General features: G+C 46.1%; 1 protein-coding gene across 2 annotated transcripts in view; it reads left to right on the top strand.

Moving 5' to 3' along the window:
• The window catches only part of tbc1d15 (TBC1 domain family, member 15), a 66,262-nt gene that overhangs the window by 17,536 nt on the left and 31,613 nt on the right, over window positions 1-17,113 (top strand). For both annotated transcript variants that reach the window (XM_072485113.1, XM_072485114.1), the window contains exon 5: window positions 3,142-3,355. In XM_072485113.1, coding sequence (XP_072341214.1) covers window positions 3,142-3,355 — 214 coding nt within the window. The remainder of the gene's footprint in view (window positions 1-3,141; window positions 3,356-17,113) is intronic.

Here is a 17,113-nt window from a genome sequence, read left to right on the forward strand (position 1 = left end):
GCCGAATGGCCTACTCCTATTTTCAATGTTTCTATGAGTAGTATTTTTAATGCTATTGAAAGGGTATATTCTTAGTCTGTGTTGGACAATGCTGGTTTTATCCAATTGGAATAATTTTTTTTTTAAGTTGATGGCATAAACTGCAGCACTAGCCAAATACAACAATTAAGTAATTAATCAAATTAAATGGAATTGACAAAAAAATATTCTGTCATGTAGCAATTTATGCCGATGAGATTTAAGATTAGTTTGTGCCTATACTTTAGACCGTAAAGTCATGCTCTTTTGCTCTGCTGTAAACGGTCAGTGTTCAGTGGACGCCATGTACTTTTAACAATAATGAAGGCAAAAGTTACTCCCTACGTCTTTGCCATGGAGTTTGGTAGGTGTGTAGGACTAAGCTGAGGAATGGTACTTGTTGTAGGGAGATTTTTAAATCTAAAAGACACGAAGAGAAAAAATTAAGTGTATGCAATTAGAAATGAAGTAATGACAGTACAAACATGTTGGCATGAATGGTTTATTGAGCTATTTGAGGCCTTTAATGCTTCTTCAATGACTCTTCATGGATCCAGTCATGCCAGATTGATCAGTGGCAGGTAGATTGGTGTGGATGGGGTCGAGTCTATTTTTCCCTCTTTTTGGTTATCCAAATCCTGGCATGAGTTACCCCTATCGCTGGATATGTAAACACTTAATTAACTGCAAATGCTCGCATTCTAAGCATTGTCTTGCATATTTGAATTTGTCTATATATATATATATATATATATATATATGTTTCTGGAACATACCTCTTCATTCACCTGAGGAAGGAGCAGTGCTCCGAAAGCTGGTGTTTGAAACAAACCTATTGGACTTTAACCTGGTGTTGTAAGACTTCTTACTGTGCTCACTCCAGTCCAACGCCGGCATCTCCACATCTTTGTATTGGACATTGAAGTCTCACACTTGAACTATGTTCTGCAGCTTTGCCACCCTCAGTGCTTCCTCCAAGTGGTGTTCAGCATGGAGGAGTACTAATTTATCAGCTGCGTGGCTGTACATGGTAATCAACAGGAGGCTTTCTTGTCCGTGTTTGACCCAATGCCGTGAGAGTTCATGGGGTCCGAAGTAAATGTTAAAGACTTCCAGGGAAACTCCTTCCTGACAGTATACCACTGTGCCTTCACCTCTGCTGGATCTCTCCAGTTGGCGGGACAGGACGTACCCAGTGATGGTGGTGTCCAGGATATTATCTGTTCAGTATGATTCCGTAAGTATGACTGTCAGGCTGTTGCTTGACTAGCCTGTGAGACAGTTCTCCCAATTTTGATACAAGCCTCTAGATGTTAGTAAGGAGGACTTTGCAGGGTTGATAGGGCTGAGTTTACTGTCCAGTTTCGCTCCTTTTAGACTTTTTTAGCTGTTTGGTACAGCTAAGGCCATTTCAGAGTTGATTACATTATTGTGGATTTTGAGTCCCATGTAGACTAGACCAGGTATGGATGGCAGATTTCCTTCCCTAAAGGACATTAGTGAACTCGATGGGGTTTAAATAACAATCAACCAATGGTTTCATGGTCATCATTATACTTTTAATTCCAGACTTTTTTTTATTGAATTCAAATTCCATCTTCTGCCATGGTTGGATTTGAAACCGGGTCCCCCAAATCATTATCCTGGGTCTCTGGATTACTAGCAATACCACCACCTCCCCTAACGCACTAGGCTTGTGAGCAAGTTATAGCTCACAGAATAAAAGGGACAGTAGCAACATGGCTGAGCAACAGGAAGCAGAGGGTAGTGGTTAATGGATCTTTTCAGTGCTGGGGGAAGGTTTGTAGTGGAATTCCCCAGGGCTCAATGTTGGGACTCTTGTTTTTCCTGATGTATATTCATGATCGATACCATGGTGTACAGGACACAATTTCAAATTTTGTGTATGATACAAAACTTGGCAGCATTGTGAACTGGGAGGAGGATAGTGTAGAACTTCAAAGGGACATAGACAAGTTGGTCAACTTTTAATTAATTTACAGAAAATTAAACACAGTTTGAAAAATTTGCATGAGATTAAGCTAGAAGCAGAAATAGCAACAAACTTAATTTTTAAAATTATATTAAATCAATGGAATTGTTACCATAATGCCTAATTTTGCCATTGTACAAATAAATAAAAGTAGTTTTTAGCGTCAGAGAGCTTGTTTGACAAGAATTATGACTTGGCAAGCTGTTTAAAAAGCCAGTAATGCCTCATTCATCAAGACGTAACTTTCTAGGGGATTTTTACAGTGAAGTTAGAGCATGAAAAGTGGAAGTTCACATTAATTGAAGTGAGGTCTAGTGATTTTTACCTTGGGGACTTTTAAAATACATCCTTTGGTGGAGTGGAGAATCACTTTTGGAACTCTGTATTTCCAAATTTGCACATGTGTGGAAAGCAGAAGTTGCTGTCAGTTTCACGTTTAGAATGATGGCGAACACTAACAGTTTGACTGTCATTATAGTTGCTAAATATGGGCAATGTTTTTTCATTCATGGCTCTGTGCCAAAATGATGGGAAGCAATAACTGCAGAATTACTTCAAAGGCACTTCTCAAAATTTTGGTGACCTTCGTATGGGATAAACATGTTAATAAATAGAATGCTATTGGTAATTCATTATATATATTTTGGAGCTAACTTCCAGAGACTATTCTTGAATAATACACATATAATAAAAATATAATGTCTCCTGGACTTGGAATAAAACAGCTAGAAAGAATTGGTTCTGGCCGTCACATTGACCTTTGTGATTGTTTTTCAAACCGTAAGTAATGAAATTGTTGTTTTTTTTCTTTTAATAATTTAGAGTACCCAATTCATTTTTTCCAATTAAGGGGCAATTTAGCGTGGCCAGGCCAATCCATCTAGCCTGCGCATCTTTGGGTTCTGGGGCGAAACCCATGCAAACACGGGGAGAATGTGCAAACTCCACACAGTGACCCAGAGCCGGGATCGAATCTGAGACCTCGGCGCCGTGAGGCAGCAGGGCGAACCCACTGCACCACCGTGCTGCCCATGAAATTGTTTTTTTTTTAAGGTTTAAGAATACCTTGTGATACTTGGATACATTTTAAGTTAGGAGTTACTTTTCTGTGTTCTACTTAACTTTTTCAGATGAATCAACATATACTATGAGTAAGAGAAGTAAATGGACATTCTCCTTCAGCCTGACTGACCTGAAATCCATCAAAAAAAATACAGAAGGCATGGGCTGGTCGTACATGGTGTTTTGTCTTTGGGATGATACCTTTCTGCCAGCTCTTCATTTCCATCATGGCGGCAGCACAGATCTACTCAAGTGCCTTAAGAGATATGTGCTTCTTAGTGAGTGAGTAATTGAATTAGGTTTACATTAAATTCAGCTTTGTTCCTTTAATTTATGTGGGAGCACTTTTAAATTAATTTTTGTGATATATTTTTCACTTTCCCCCATGCTGCTAAGTTATTTCTTGCCACCTGAAGCAAAACACACAGTACCTTTCTAAAGCGAAAGAGGGAACGTTTCTGCATTTTCTAACTTTAGTGATATTTGTCATGCTAATAGTCATGAGAGTTTTGCAGCACAGAGAGAGGCCCTTCGGCTCATCGTGTCTGCGCAGTCCAACTAACACCAATCTATTCTAATCCCATTTTCCAGCTCTTGGTCCGTAGCCTTGTAAGCTATGGCATTTCAAGTGCTCATCTAAATGTTTCTTAAAATGTGAGGGTTCCTGCCTCTACCACCCTTTCAGGCAGTGCGTTCCAGATTCCCACCACCCTCCGGATGAAAAGATTTTTCCCTCAAATCCCCTTTAAATCTCCTGCCCCTTACCTTAAATCTATGTCCACTGGTTATTGATCCCTCAACTGAGGGGAACTGTTTCTTCCTATCTACCGTATCTATGTCCTTCATAATTTTGTACACCTCAATCAGGTCCCACCTCCGCCTTCTCTGATCTCAGGAGAACAACATCAGCCTAACCAACCTCTCTTCACAGCTGAAATGCCCAGACCAGGCAACATTGTTTACAATCTCCTCTGCACCCGTTCTTTTATTTTATTTTTAAAATTTAGAGTAACCAATAATTTTTTCCAATTAAAGGGCAATTTAGCGTGACCAATTCACCTACCCTGCACATTTTTTGGGTTGTGGGGGTGAGACCCATGCAGACACGGGGAGAATGTGCAAACTCCACACGGACAGTGACCTGGGGCTGTCGAGTGCAATCACGTCCTTCCTATTGTATGACCACCAGACTCCACACACTACTCTAGCTCTGGCCCAACGAGTGTTTTATGCAGTTCCGTCATAATCTCCCTGCTCTCTCTTCTATGCCTCGGCTAACAAAGGCAAATATCACATATGCCTTCTTAATCGCCTTATCTACCCGTCCTGATGTCTTCAGGGACATATGGACATGCACACCAAGGTCCCTCTGGTCCTCTGTACTTCCTAGTATCCTACCGTTCATTGTGTGTTCCCTTGCCTTGTTAGTTCTGCCCAAAATGCATCACCTCATACTTTTCAGGGTTAAATTCCATTTGCCACTGTTCTGCCCATTTGACCAGCCCGTCTATATTGTCCTGTAATCTAAGGCTTTCCTCCTCACTATTTACCACACCACTAATTTTTGTGTCATCTGTGAACTTACTGGTCATACCACCCATTCCCGTCTGTACATCAATGTACACTGCAAACTGCAAGGGACCCAGCCTCAATCCGTGTGGTGCACCATTGGACACAGGCCTTCAGTCACAAAATCAACCTTCAACTAACACTGTCTGCCTCCTGCCACTAAGACAATTTTGGATCCAAATTGCCCTGGATCCTATGGGTTCTTAGCTTCTTGATCAATCTCCCATGCAGGATCTTCTCAAAAGCCTTACTGAAGTTCATGTAGATGACATCAAATACACTGCCCTCAGCTACACACCTGATCATCTCCTCGAATAATTAAATCAAATTTGTTAGACATGATGTCTCCTTGACAGAACCATGCTGACTATGATTGATTAATCCTTGCCTCTTCAAATGGAGATTAATTCTGTCCCACAGAATGTTTTCCAATATTTCGCTATCATTGATGTTAGACTCACTGGCCTGAAATTACCTGGTTCTTCCCTACTTCCTTTCTTGAATAATGATACCACATTAGATGTCCTCTGGCTCCTCGCCTGTGGCCAAAAAGGATTTGAAAATTAATGTCAGAGCACCTGCGATCTCCTCCCTTGACTCACACAGCAGTCTAGGATGCATCTCATCTGGGCCTGGGGATTTATCCACTTTTAGCCCGCTAAACCCTCCCACTCAGTGCTAATCTGATTTTTTTTTCCTGATCCAATCCTGTATTTCCCTTGACATCTAGAGTTCTTTGGACATTTTGGTCCAACCCTTTACCTTTACAGGAACATGATTACTTTGTACACTCTCTCTTTTGAATGACTCCCACTGCTCTGATGTGGATTTTCCTACAAGTGGTTGCTCCAGTCCACTTTGGCCAAATTTTGTCTCATCCTATTAAAATCAGCCCTCCCCAATTTAGAACCTTTATTTCCGGCATGATCCAGCAAACATTATTCCTTTGTTATCACCACACGTTGCATAAATACATTTCTTCCAATTTATACAGGTACAACTTTTCTAATTTTTAGGCAATGCATGGCAATTCTGAAAATTCTGCATTTTTAAGTTCCGGCTCCAAGATATTTGCTTGAGACTGAAACTAACTATGACAGAAGGAGGTGTGCAAATTTGTTTATATATTCAAGGGATGTAGGTGTCACTGGCTAGGCCAGCATTTATTGTCCATTCCTGATCGCCCTTGGTAGCAGTGGTGAACTGCCTTCTTGAACCACTGCAGCCCATTGTTAGATTGCCCCTAAAACCTATTGTTAGTTCTGATACACTTTAGCCGGGTGCTCTTTCTTAATTGTTTTTATTGCAGGGTAAAGAAAAGAAACTGAAAATGCTGAAACCAAACAAAATGGAAAATACTTGAAGTACACAATTAACTGGCAGTCGTGTGTGTATTGCCACTAGATGGCATTCCATCATGATCTAATCTTTGATAACAAGCCAAAACCTGATGATCTCATGCTATTAGCACCACAAATTATAGAATCGTAGAATCATTACAGTGCAGAAGGCAGCCATTCGGTCCATCTTGTCTGTGCTGTCTCTCCTAAGGAGCAGCTCCCATGCTGACATTCACCCGCCCTCTCCCCACATCCCTTCAAATTCGTCCTTCTCAAATATTTTTTAAATGTAGAAAAAAAATCAAGGCACAGAAGAAAGCCACTTTGCCAATTGTGTGTTTGCCAGCCGAATAACAAGCCCTCCAACGTAATCACATTTTCCAGCACCTGGTCCATATCCCTCCCTGGAAGTTGCAGGACTTTGGGTGCATGTACAGACATCTTTTAAATGAGTTGAGAGTCACTGCCTCTACTGCCCTTTTAGGCAGTGAATTTAGGCAGTGGACCCCTACCACCCTCTGGATGAAAATGTTTTTTTCATCTCCCCTCTAATCCAATCACTTTTTATATGTCCCATAGTGACAGACCCCTCAGCTATGGAAAATAGTCTTTCCCATCCATTCCCTCCAGGCCCTTCCCAGCCTGGTACACCTCAATTAAATATCCCCATAGCCTCCTCTGTTCCAAGGGAAAAATCCCCAGCTGATCCAATCTTTCCTCATTGCTGCGTTTTTCCAGTTCGGGCAACACTCTCATAAACCTCTTCTTCCCCTCAGTATTGCAATTACATCCTTTGTCATAAGGTGACCGGAGCACCACACAGCACTCAAGTTGTGGCCAAACTAATATTTTCTATACATATCGAGCAAACCTCTCTGCTCTAATATTCTGTGCCTTGGCTAATAAAGGAAAGCATCCCATAGGCCTTTTTAACCATCTTATCGACTTGTCCTGCTACCTTCAGGGATCTGTGGATGTGCTCTTCAATGTATCTATTTTCCTCAGTAATATATCAGAAACTCCATCTTTTTCCTTCCTAAGTAATGAACGTAAATTTGCTAATATCTTGTTTTAAATGGCCACCTACAAATGACTGGTATTTGTTCGAGTCCTATTGTCTCCCACATTTCTAAACTTTCTTCCAGTCACTATTTTGATTTTCTACATGGGATGTCCCCACATGACACAAAACAATGAATTTATATCTTCACATGATTTGATAAACTACTTAAGCTTCACTCACTTATATCAGACTTTCAAAGTGACTGTTTTGTATCACAAATTAAGATTAGACAAAAATAAAAACAGATTATGAAATAATTATAATTGTGCTACTACTGCATTAGTTGTAAAATATTGTAAAGTGTTCGGTATGGTTTATTGTAGATTGCATTTAAACCATAGATGGATTCTGAAAGTATTTTGGGCACTTCAGATTATTTGGTTATGTTGTCAAGATTGTAAATGTACAGTGTCTTTTGATGGTTTCCAGATTAACAAAATAAATGAAAATCATTGGAGCAGGATGAAATGAATCTGAAAGGATGATTTAAATGAATAGAACCTGACTATAAAAGACTGTACCGCTTTATATTATTTCCTGCAGGAAGCTGAGTACTTAGAAGTGGGACACAGGACTAGGCCGTTTAGCTCCTCAAGCATGCTCTGCCATTCAGCTTGATCATGTTGTATCTGTGACCTACTTCCTAAGGCAGCAGCATCTTGTTGTGGGGAGGGTTGGTGGATGAATTTAACCGTAAGACCTGAATTGTTATATTGTTTAATTGTTTTGTGACTGTACTTGGTAAATGTGAGTGACCAATGCACCTTATGATCCTGATCCATAGACACACTGATGAACAGTTGCGATGTGTAAGAAAAACTAAAGTCAAACAGGATGCAATTAAGTTGTTATGAGGGCAGGGGGGTGGAATTTCCATTCCTATCTAAGCATGAGCTAGGTAGACCAAATTACCTCTTCATCCTTAGTTTGATGTATTGATTGCTATTTTCATAAATGAGAAATCACTGTTCATTGTTTACTTGGATCAATTGTACAAATTAAAAAAAAAAAAGTAAAATAGTTACCTTAGTGTATCCAAATATACAAGTAAATAGACTAATATTTGAAGATGGATATATCATTAACAAAATCCTTCCTCTTCCTCCATCAATACATCCAGCTGAGATAAGGTCAAGTAAATAACTCAGTAAGCAGTTCAAATGTTAAAAGAATGCGCATGCATAAATGTTATATCATTAGGTGATGGAGACCAAGGCTGGGCTTTTTCTGAGCCCTCAGTGATTGCTGCCGTGGGCTGGACTGGGAAGTCCTGGCCCAAGTTTTAAAATCTACTTGTACCCTCATTTATTTGTGGATTTTGCATTTGTGCTGGTGGTGCTGTGTAACTGCTGTTAGTATTGCAGGAACTATAACATTTTTTAAATGGAGCATACTGCCCAATTAGTCATCAGGTGTTTCACTTTGACTGGAGGCCTCCCTACCTTTCAAGTGTGTAACTCGGCACAATCTGTTTTACGCTTTAAAAAAAAATGCGGAATGAAAGTCTGATAGTTGGAGAAATTCATAGATCACTTCCATATTAATGAAATTACAGGTTTCGAACAGCTAGCTAATAATAATCGCTTATTGTCACAAGTAGTCTTCAATGAAGTTACTGTGAAAAGCCCCTAGTTGCCACATTCCGGCGCCTGTTCGGGGAGGCCGGTAGGGGAATTGAACCCGCGCTGCTGGCATTGTTCTGCATTACAAGCCAGCTATTTGCCTATTACAATAGTAATGTGAGGCAATTGCCATTGTTTATGGTGAGGGCTATTGTAAACCATCATTGATGATGAGAAATAAAGGTTTACATAAGTACTCTAGCCATGTTCATTGGAAGGGATGTGTGATTCTGCTATGGAATGGTCACAAACCTGCTGGGTTATATTTCCGTATTGATGTAATTGTGGTCAAAGCTAAAAGGTAGCATCTACTAATGTGCTCCTTATTCAGGACATTTAGTGAAAGCAACCCTCAAAGTTGAGTTAGTGGTGTAAGCATCCAAATTTAATGCCAGAATGGAGTTTCTGCTAGAAGCCTTGTCAAATATTGATCCATTGGAAAGTGAGCTAATATTTCTATCTGTGGCATGTGGGACTACCCTATGAATTATTTGCTTCCGTTCCCAAGTTTGAGCTTCCTACTTTCAGCCATTGGAAAAGATATAGACTGTATGTAGTGCTATGGATGTTTAATTGATTTTCTGTGTTAATTCTAATTAGCAAAATTGCAGCATCTTCAACCGATGGTTGTAGAGAATATTTGGTGCAGATTTTGGGCTCGACTTACTCTCTCCTGTCAATATGTTTAAAGTCAGAGAGGCACGTTAAATCCAATGGGCCGCCCTCTTATCACCTATCTGCCCAGCCCCACTGCAATTACACCAGTGGTCGAGGTGGTGTCAGGCCAGTTGGCCAATCGAGGTGCTTAAGTGGGCAACTAATTATCTCAGCCCGTGTCTGCCAGCATTGTACTAACAGCAGGAAAGGCCCATGCCAAGTGGCGGTCCAACTAGGTTTTCCTGGATGGGCTGATGGTGGATGGGGCAGGTTCTTCCTTATCAGGTCCCCTGTGCCTACCAGAGTGCTACCAGTCAAGGTTTTACTCAAAAACCCCAGTCCCCTCACCCTCCTTGTCAGGGCCTGCCAGCTTGGCACCCGAGATGAACCTGCAGGGTGGCCTCTGATTGGATGGCAGCTCTGAGGTGGAAGTTCCTGTTCTTGAGGGGCTTAAATGCCACTTTCAGCCAAATGACTGTAGAACAGGCAATGTTTCCACCCCAGGCTGATCTTTTATCCAGGTTGGAGGGAGGATGTAGGGGCAGGAAATCCGGGTGCACCATTTAATTCAGTCCTCTCATTCTACTAATCTTTGGTAGTATCGAGAATGAATTCTTATTTTTTTCTTCATTCAACATGGTTAGATGATAGTACATTACTCTTTAATACATTACTCTTTAATGATCTGATGTGGACTTTGCAGCTACTGGTAGTTGAGATACGCTGAGATATGTGGGGGTGAAACACATACAGACAGGGGAGAATGTGCAAACTCCACTAGGACAGTGACACAGGGCTGGGATCGAACCTGAGCTACCATGCCGCACCTAAATGCTTCATAAATGTTGTGAGGGTTCCCGCATCTACCACCCTGTCGTGGGTTCCAGATTTCTAACACCCTCTGGGTGAAAAGGTTTTTTCTCAAATGCCCCCCCTCCCTTCTATGAAGGGGAAAGGTTTCTTCCTATCTTTGTCCCTCATAATTTAAATGAGGTTCCCTCCTCAGCCTTCTCTCCTCTTAAGGAAAGCCACCCCAGTGATGGTGACACAGTGCTTAGCACTGGTGCCTCACAACACCAGCGACCTGGGTTCAATTCCGGCCTTGGGTAACTGTCTCTGTGGAGTTTGCACATTCTCCCTGTGTCTGCGTGGGTTTCCGCTGGGTGCTCTGGGTTCCATCGATAGTCCAAAGATGTGCAGGTTAGGTGGATTGGCCATGCTAAATTGCCCCTTAGTGTCCACAGGGTTACGTGGGATTACCTAACCTGCACATCTTTGGAATTACAGGGTTATGGGGATAGGGCGGCGGCTGGGACCTCGGTAGGGTGCTCTTTCAGTGGGAAGTTGCAGACTGGATAGGTCGAATGACCACCTCCTGCACTGTAGGAATTCTACGATTCTAACCAGCATCTCTTCATAGCTGAAGCACTCCAGCCCAGGTAGCTGTGGCCTAACGGGCGTTTAATACTGCTCCATAATAACCTCTGTTCTTATATTCAATGCCTCTGCTAATAAAGGCTAGTATCCCATATGCTTTCTGAACCACCTTATCTACCTGTCCTGCTGCCTTCGGGAATCTTCGGACATGCACCCCAAGCTCCCTCTGTACTTCTTAGCATCCTACCGTTCATTGTGTATTCTCTTCACTGTTAGTCCTCCCAAAATGCATCACCTCACACTTTTCCGGGTTAAATTCCATTTTCCACTGTTCTGCCCTTTTGTCCAGCCCGTCTATATCGTCCTGTAATCCAAGACTTTCCTCCTCACCATCTACCACACCACCAATTTTTGTGTGAGTAGAGTTTTCTATCATATATTATGTATGTGTGGACACTCACTGGCACTTTCAAGTCATTTGAAAAATGACTAGCTGGAGCAGAACTCTACATATATGTGGTTATATGCCTGTGCCGTTTGATCTTGGTCGGAATGCATATTTGCAAGTGGGGCTGTCGGGTACAATTCTGGTGTCACCACTCTTAAAAGGACCAGTTTTGGACTTGTCGTACAGTCCAACTCTAGCCGAGGACAAATTTTTTGGTTTCTCTGATTCTAATTGCCATTATGCAGTATTTAAAATTGCCCTGCGCATCTCCAGTCAGAAATTGCTGGTGTTAAGTGTTCGCAAATCCACAAGCCACAAATTGCAGTTGCAGTTAGATTTCTGACTTCAAAACAAAATTCAACTACAATTAGGATGATAATGTTAATTTAAATAAGTGAAAATGAAGTTCTCTCATGGACAGCAAGGATGATTCTCTTTGATATAATGAATTAGAAGACAAAGGGCGCACTTTAATGGAAATGTTTCTAAGTGTGGGATCGGCCACGAGCTTCCCGACACTCAACCCAGCGAAACCGTTACTGATATCAAACATTAATTGGTCCGCATAGAGGCCCCACGGCTTCAAGCTGCAAATTATGGTCTCGCCGGCTGATTGAGTGGGACGCGCCTGCCAGCTCCCCGCCAACACTGGGGAGTAGCACTCAAACCAATCAAGCAGAGCAAACCCTGCACAGCTCGCAGCCATGCCACAGAGGAGACCAGCCCCACGATTCGGGAATGCCAACCTGGCCAGAATGTTGGACGCGGTTGGGTGCAGAGCGGGGATGCCCCATTCCCCTGAATGACTCGGAGGGTCAGCTACAGGGCAGCCAGTGCCGCCTGGGAGCGAGTGGCAACAGCGTCAGCTCGGGGAGCGTCACCAGGAGGACCGGCACTTACTGCCCTAAGAAGATCAATGACCTCCACTGGGCTACATGCTACCCTTGCACCCCCCCCCCCCCCCACCCCCCCAATCAGCCTCAGCCTCACCCCCCACTTCCTCCATGATGAGTGAAGAGTGAGGCTCATGATGCCTCCTGTGTGTCCCCACAAGAAAAGTTAGTCCACCACTGACAGGAGAGGGCCCAGACGGTGGCAGTGCTGGACACCAGAGACCTCACTTCCTGCGAGGGACGGATCCTGGAGGTCGCAGGGGTGGCCGAGGACGGATCGGTCACTGATGTAGAGGTTGGTGTATGGGGCAGAGTGAGGATCCACTGACCCCCACCCAGTTGACCTGTCACACGTCAGTTGTTAATGCCATACAGACTGACCCATCCCTCTCACTGACCTAAATCTCCATTCTCCTGCAGGATCTCCATCCGACGGTGCCGGCCCATCTGGGTTGGTCCCCCCTCGCCTCCCATGAGAACATCTCCGAGGAGACCACTGTATTTGCGGCACAGCTGTCATCCGCATCCTCCATAAGCACAGAGACACACCTATGTGGGTGACAGTAGTGGTCAGGCTTCTGGGGAACATTCTGGTGAACACCTCGCAGTTGCTGATGCACATCAGGTGGAGACATGAACGCCCAGGTGAGACGGCATTCGGAGGTCTGCTGGGATCCAGTCAGAAGCTTAGCCTCTGGACCATGTTTACCCGGAGCTGATGCAGTCGATAGGGTGAGGCTTTGATAATCAGAGGGGGATGTCAGCAACATTCCAGAAGGTCAATAGCCGAGTGGAGAAGTCCCTGGTGCATGACGGCAGCAGTACGTGGCACAGAGGCAAACACTGCTAGGGTGGCGACCGCAATGGAGAGCCTGGTGCACAACATCAGGAGCATGAGTGGAGGTGTCCAAGGCATAGCTCAGTCAGACGGCCATGGCTGAGTGCCTTGACAGCATATCCGACTCTCTGGAGGATGTGTCCCAGTCCCAGCTGAACCTTGATGAGGTGCTGTGGGCATTGCCAAGGCAGCCCAGAGCATGTCCCAGTCGCAGATGAGAATAGCCGGGCACTCCAGAGCATGTCCCAGTCACTGAGGAGCATCGCCGAGAGCGTTGGCACCATGCTGTAGACATTGGGGAGCCACCAGGGCTCGTAGAGTCAGATGAAGCAAGGGTGCCAGGGCTCAATCCAGAGGACCCCCCCCCACCCCCTCAATCCCGAGGTGACCCCCAGTGCCCTATGGGCACCGACCAGGTAGAGGGAGTGCTTGGTGCCAACCTGAGACACCCAATGGAGTGGTGACGGCAGCCACTAGTTCCACCCCCTGACAACAGCACATCTCTGAGTCAGCGCCTGGATCAGGATGGCACGGGTGTGCATGTGACATCGGCAAGTGGGCTGGGGTCCTCCGGCCCAGGTCCCCAAGGGGACACCTGCTAGGGGCATCGAAGGCCACAGGATGCGGTAAGCAGCAAGCTGGCTCCACCTCAGTGATGTGCATTGTGGGGACATACCTAGAGGCAGCGATAGAGCACATAAGGCTAAGCAGGTTGAGGATCGCTGAGGGGGGCACAGGGGCGGAGGGTGGAGGGAGGGGTATGGGAGGACTTGGGAGGAGTGGGGAATGTGGGGCAGCAGCATCAGGGACTTGGGGACACATAAGTACAGCATTAAAAAACGCTGCATCCGTGAAATATGATGTATCTGACACTTTCTTCTGCAATGCGGTCAACCACCAACCCCCCTCTCACCCCGGCGCACTGCGTACAGGTGATGGGTGTGAGCAAGCACTGCAGACAGGCAGGAGTCAGACGATGAAATAAATTGAGCATCAGCGCTCGGCTCTCAGAATTTTCATCACCCCCCCTGCCTTCAACAGTGACCCGTTGACAGCGCCAACACAGTTCCATCACCCTGGAGTGATGTTACACAGACCCTGGGAGGGTGGAACAGGGTGGTTGGGGGAGAGGGGGGTGAGGGGGTGGGGGAGGGGGAGGGGGGGGGGTGAGGGGGTGGGGGAGGGGGGGGGGTGAGGGGGTGGGGGAGGGGGGGGTGAGGGGGTGGGGGAGGGGGGGGTGAGGGGGTGGGGGAGGGGGGGGTGAGGGGGTGGGGGAGGGGGTGGGGGAGGGGGGGGTGAGGGGGTGGGGGAGGGGGGGGGGGTGAGGGGGTGGGGGGGGGGTGAGGGGGCGGGGGAGGGGGGGAGGGGCGACGGTGGGGCGACGGGGGAGATGACCAATGAAGCCACATCCTATATGAAGAGGGTGAGGGCCTCCCTGCTTCTCCGGGCTTGCTGGTTCCTCGCCTGCCCTCCATCCTCCAGCTGGTCCTGCGGGTCCTCCCAGGGCTGGCCTGGCGCCGCCTCGTCTGAGGTGGCCGCATGCTCTTCCTCCTCCACCTCTAGCATGTCGCCCCACTGCTGTGCCAGGTTGTGGAGGGCACAGCAGAAAGCGGGCGACCCTCTGGGAGGTGTACTGCAGTGCACCACCAGAGTGGCCGAGGTTTCAGAACCACATTTTGAGCAGTCCGATGCACCGCTCAATGTCAGCCCGGGTGGCCGCATGGGCCTCGTTGTATCAGTTCTCTGCATCCGACCTCTGTGCTAGCGTCATTAACCAGGTCATCAGCGGGTACCCCTTATCCCCCAAGAGCCGACCGGCCATCCTGGGGTGGTCCTCTAAGAGGCCGGGTATGTTCGACTGCCCCAGGATGTAGCTATCATGTACACTCCGTGGGAAGCGTGCACACATGTGCATGATGTTCATGTGGTGGACGCACCCAAGCCGGACGTTCAGGGAGTGGAACCCCTTCCTGTTAATGTCGGGCACTCCAAGATGGCCTGGTGCACGCAAAGCGTCATGTGTGCCATTTATTACCCCCTGGACCTGGAGCATTCCGGCGATGGTGGAGAATCCTGCTGCCCGAGCACCTTGTTGGGCCTGGTCCATGGCAAAGTTTATATAGTCCACGGATGCACCTGTGAGATACCACAGAAGCCCCCGCTGGAGCTCTGTAATGATGCTGAGGTATAAAGGTTCGGGGCTGCGATGATCCTGATGGCCACCAGGAGCAGCTAATCTCTTCTTCCACATGGCACATGTGCTGCACTGACTCTTGTTGAGGCAGAGCCTCCTCTGGCACACACTGTCCATCATTAGCGACGCCTGTACACCTTGGGCCATCGCTGGCCTCACCTCTGGGTCACCAGTGGCCTGATGGGCAGCCAGGTCCTCAGGGTATGGAACGGGGCCCTACACATGGGCCGCCACCTCGAGTCTCTGCCAACGCTGCTGCAGCCGCCTTCTCTGGCAACTAGCCGCTTGGCCTGCCAGCAGCACTGCAAAGGCAACTTCCAAGGGGTCCAAGATGGCATCAATCCTGTGTAATATCTACAAAGAATTCGAGAGGGCGAGAGGCTGACAAATAGTGGTGTCTTCCACCCCGGGACATCATTGCTCACCACGTCCCCTGCCATCCAACACACCCTGACCATGCACCTCCGGCCACATCCTGTACACCAGACACCCGCACGTAATGTTACCTGGACTGGGTGCTAGTCCCCTCCCTGGTGCGCACACCCACCATCTGGTCGCGGAAATGTCCCCAGTGCAGGGCCCCAGCTCCTTGGTGTTCGGTTGTTGGCTGCTGTGTCTGTGGTGTTGCTTCCTGCAGTGTTCAGGCACCGTGTCCAGACATCACGTTCTGATTGTGATGCCCGCCAATAACTCCTACATCCTACATGGCACGCCTACCCACGGGAATCCAGTTGGGACCTGTGAAGTGTTCACTTAACTGTGATTGCCAATGCCCTGTTAGCACTAGCCTTCAGTGCAGCTGGAGGCGTCCACGGTCAGTTGGAGTTATGGGTGGTCGGTGGGACAGACAGAGAGGCAGGGGCTGAGGTTGCCCCCATAATGGGTGCACACGAGACCCCCCAACCCTCACCACCAGCAACCTCTGTGCCCCTGAGCTCATTGCCTGGCAGCAAAGATGGCTACTCACTTCCTCGGATCCCCGCAGCAGCCATTCTGCCAGCTTCACGTTTTTAAGAAGGGGTACTAATTGGCACCCGCGTGACCACTTGCTGAGGAGGCCGTTAAATAGGGGGTCATTTATTTTTGTTGTATGGAGATTGGCCTTAAATGGTGATTATTGGTTTCTCACTACACCACAGTGGGATCCTGATTTTGGCAACGGGAGCATTAGATCGCAAAAAGAGCAGCGCCAGGCATGGTTCTTCATTTTGGCCTCTCCTGAGATCCTGCTCAAGCGCAACGCAGCTGTAAAATCGCATCCAAAATGTGTGGCTACTGATATTTCAGATGAAATATTCTAGTCTTTTTTATATTGCAAAATTTTTAATGCGTGTTTCCAGAGCTGTTCAAGCATGTACTTTATCATGTGTCTTTCCAGCATCAGTCATAGTTAATACATTTTGGTCTGAAAGGCACTTTTTCATAAAATGTAATCGCAAAATGTGATCAGCAATCTAACTAGCAGTCAGAGAGCATCTTCCAGCTTAAAATTAATATTGCATGTTTGTTTTGCTGCTGTTAATGCCATGGGGAGGTTGGGGGGGGGTGTTTGGGGGAGGAGGGGGGGAGATGAAAGACATGTCTATCTTTGCTCTGTATGCTGGAAAATCCTCTTTTGTTTCTCCCTTCAGATCCTTGCATGTGGTCTCTACATACTGTACTCCACGTGTGTTTTTGGCCCTTTCTTAAGAAATTTTATGCTGACAAAGTTTTAAATTTTACTTCCATTATTATCCATTAAACTCTTCATATACTAAGAATGCTAATTTTGTGTCTTCGATCTTAGTGCCAAAGTGTTAATGGTATCCTGCTTGATATCAATTGTTTGACAATTTTTGTCAAGGATGGGAATGAGAAACCGGTAGTGAAGAGACATTGAGACAAACTTAAATTTGTCTAGAGTTTTTGGTAGTAATCCCATTAAAAGATCCATCACTTGTTAAAATATTTCATAGATCATAGAATTTACAGTGCAGAAAGAGGCCATTCAGCCCATCGAGTCTGCATCGGCCCTTGGAAAGAGCACCCTACCTAAGCCC

This window comes from Scyliorhinus torazame, chromosome 19 (genome assembly GCF_047496885.1).
Source record: "Scyliorhinus torazame isolate Kashiwa2021f chromosome 19, sScyTor2.1, whole genome shotgun sequence".
NCBI lineage: Eukaryota > Metazoa > Chordata > Chondrichthyes > Carcharhiniformes > Scyliorhinidae > Scyliorhinus > Scyliorhinus torazame.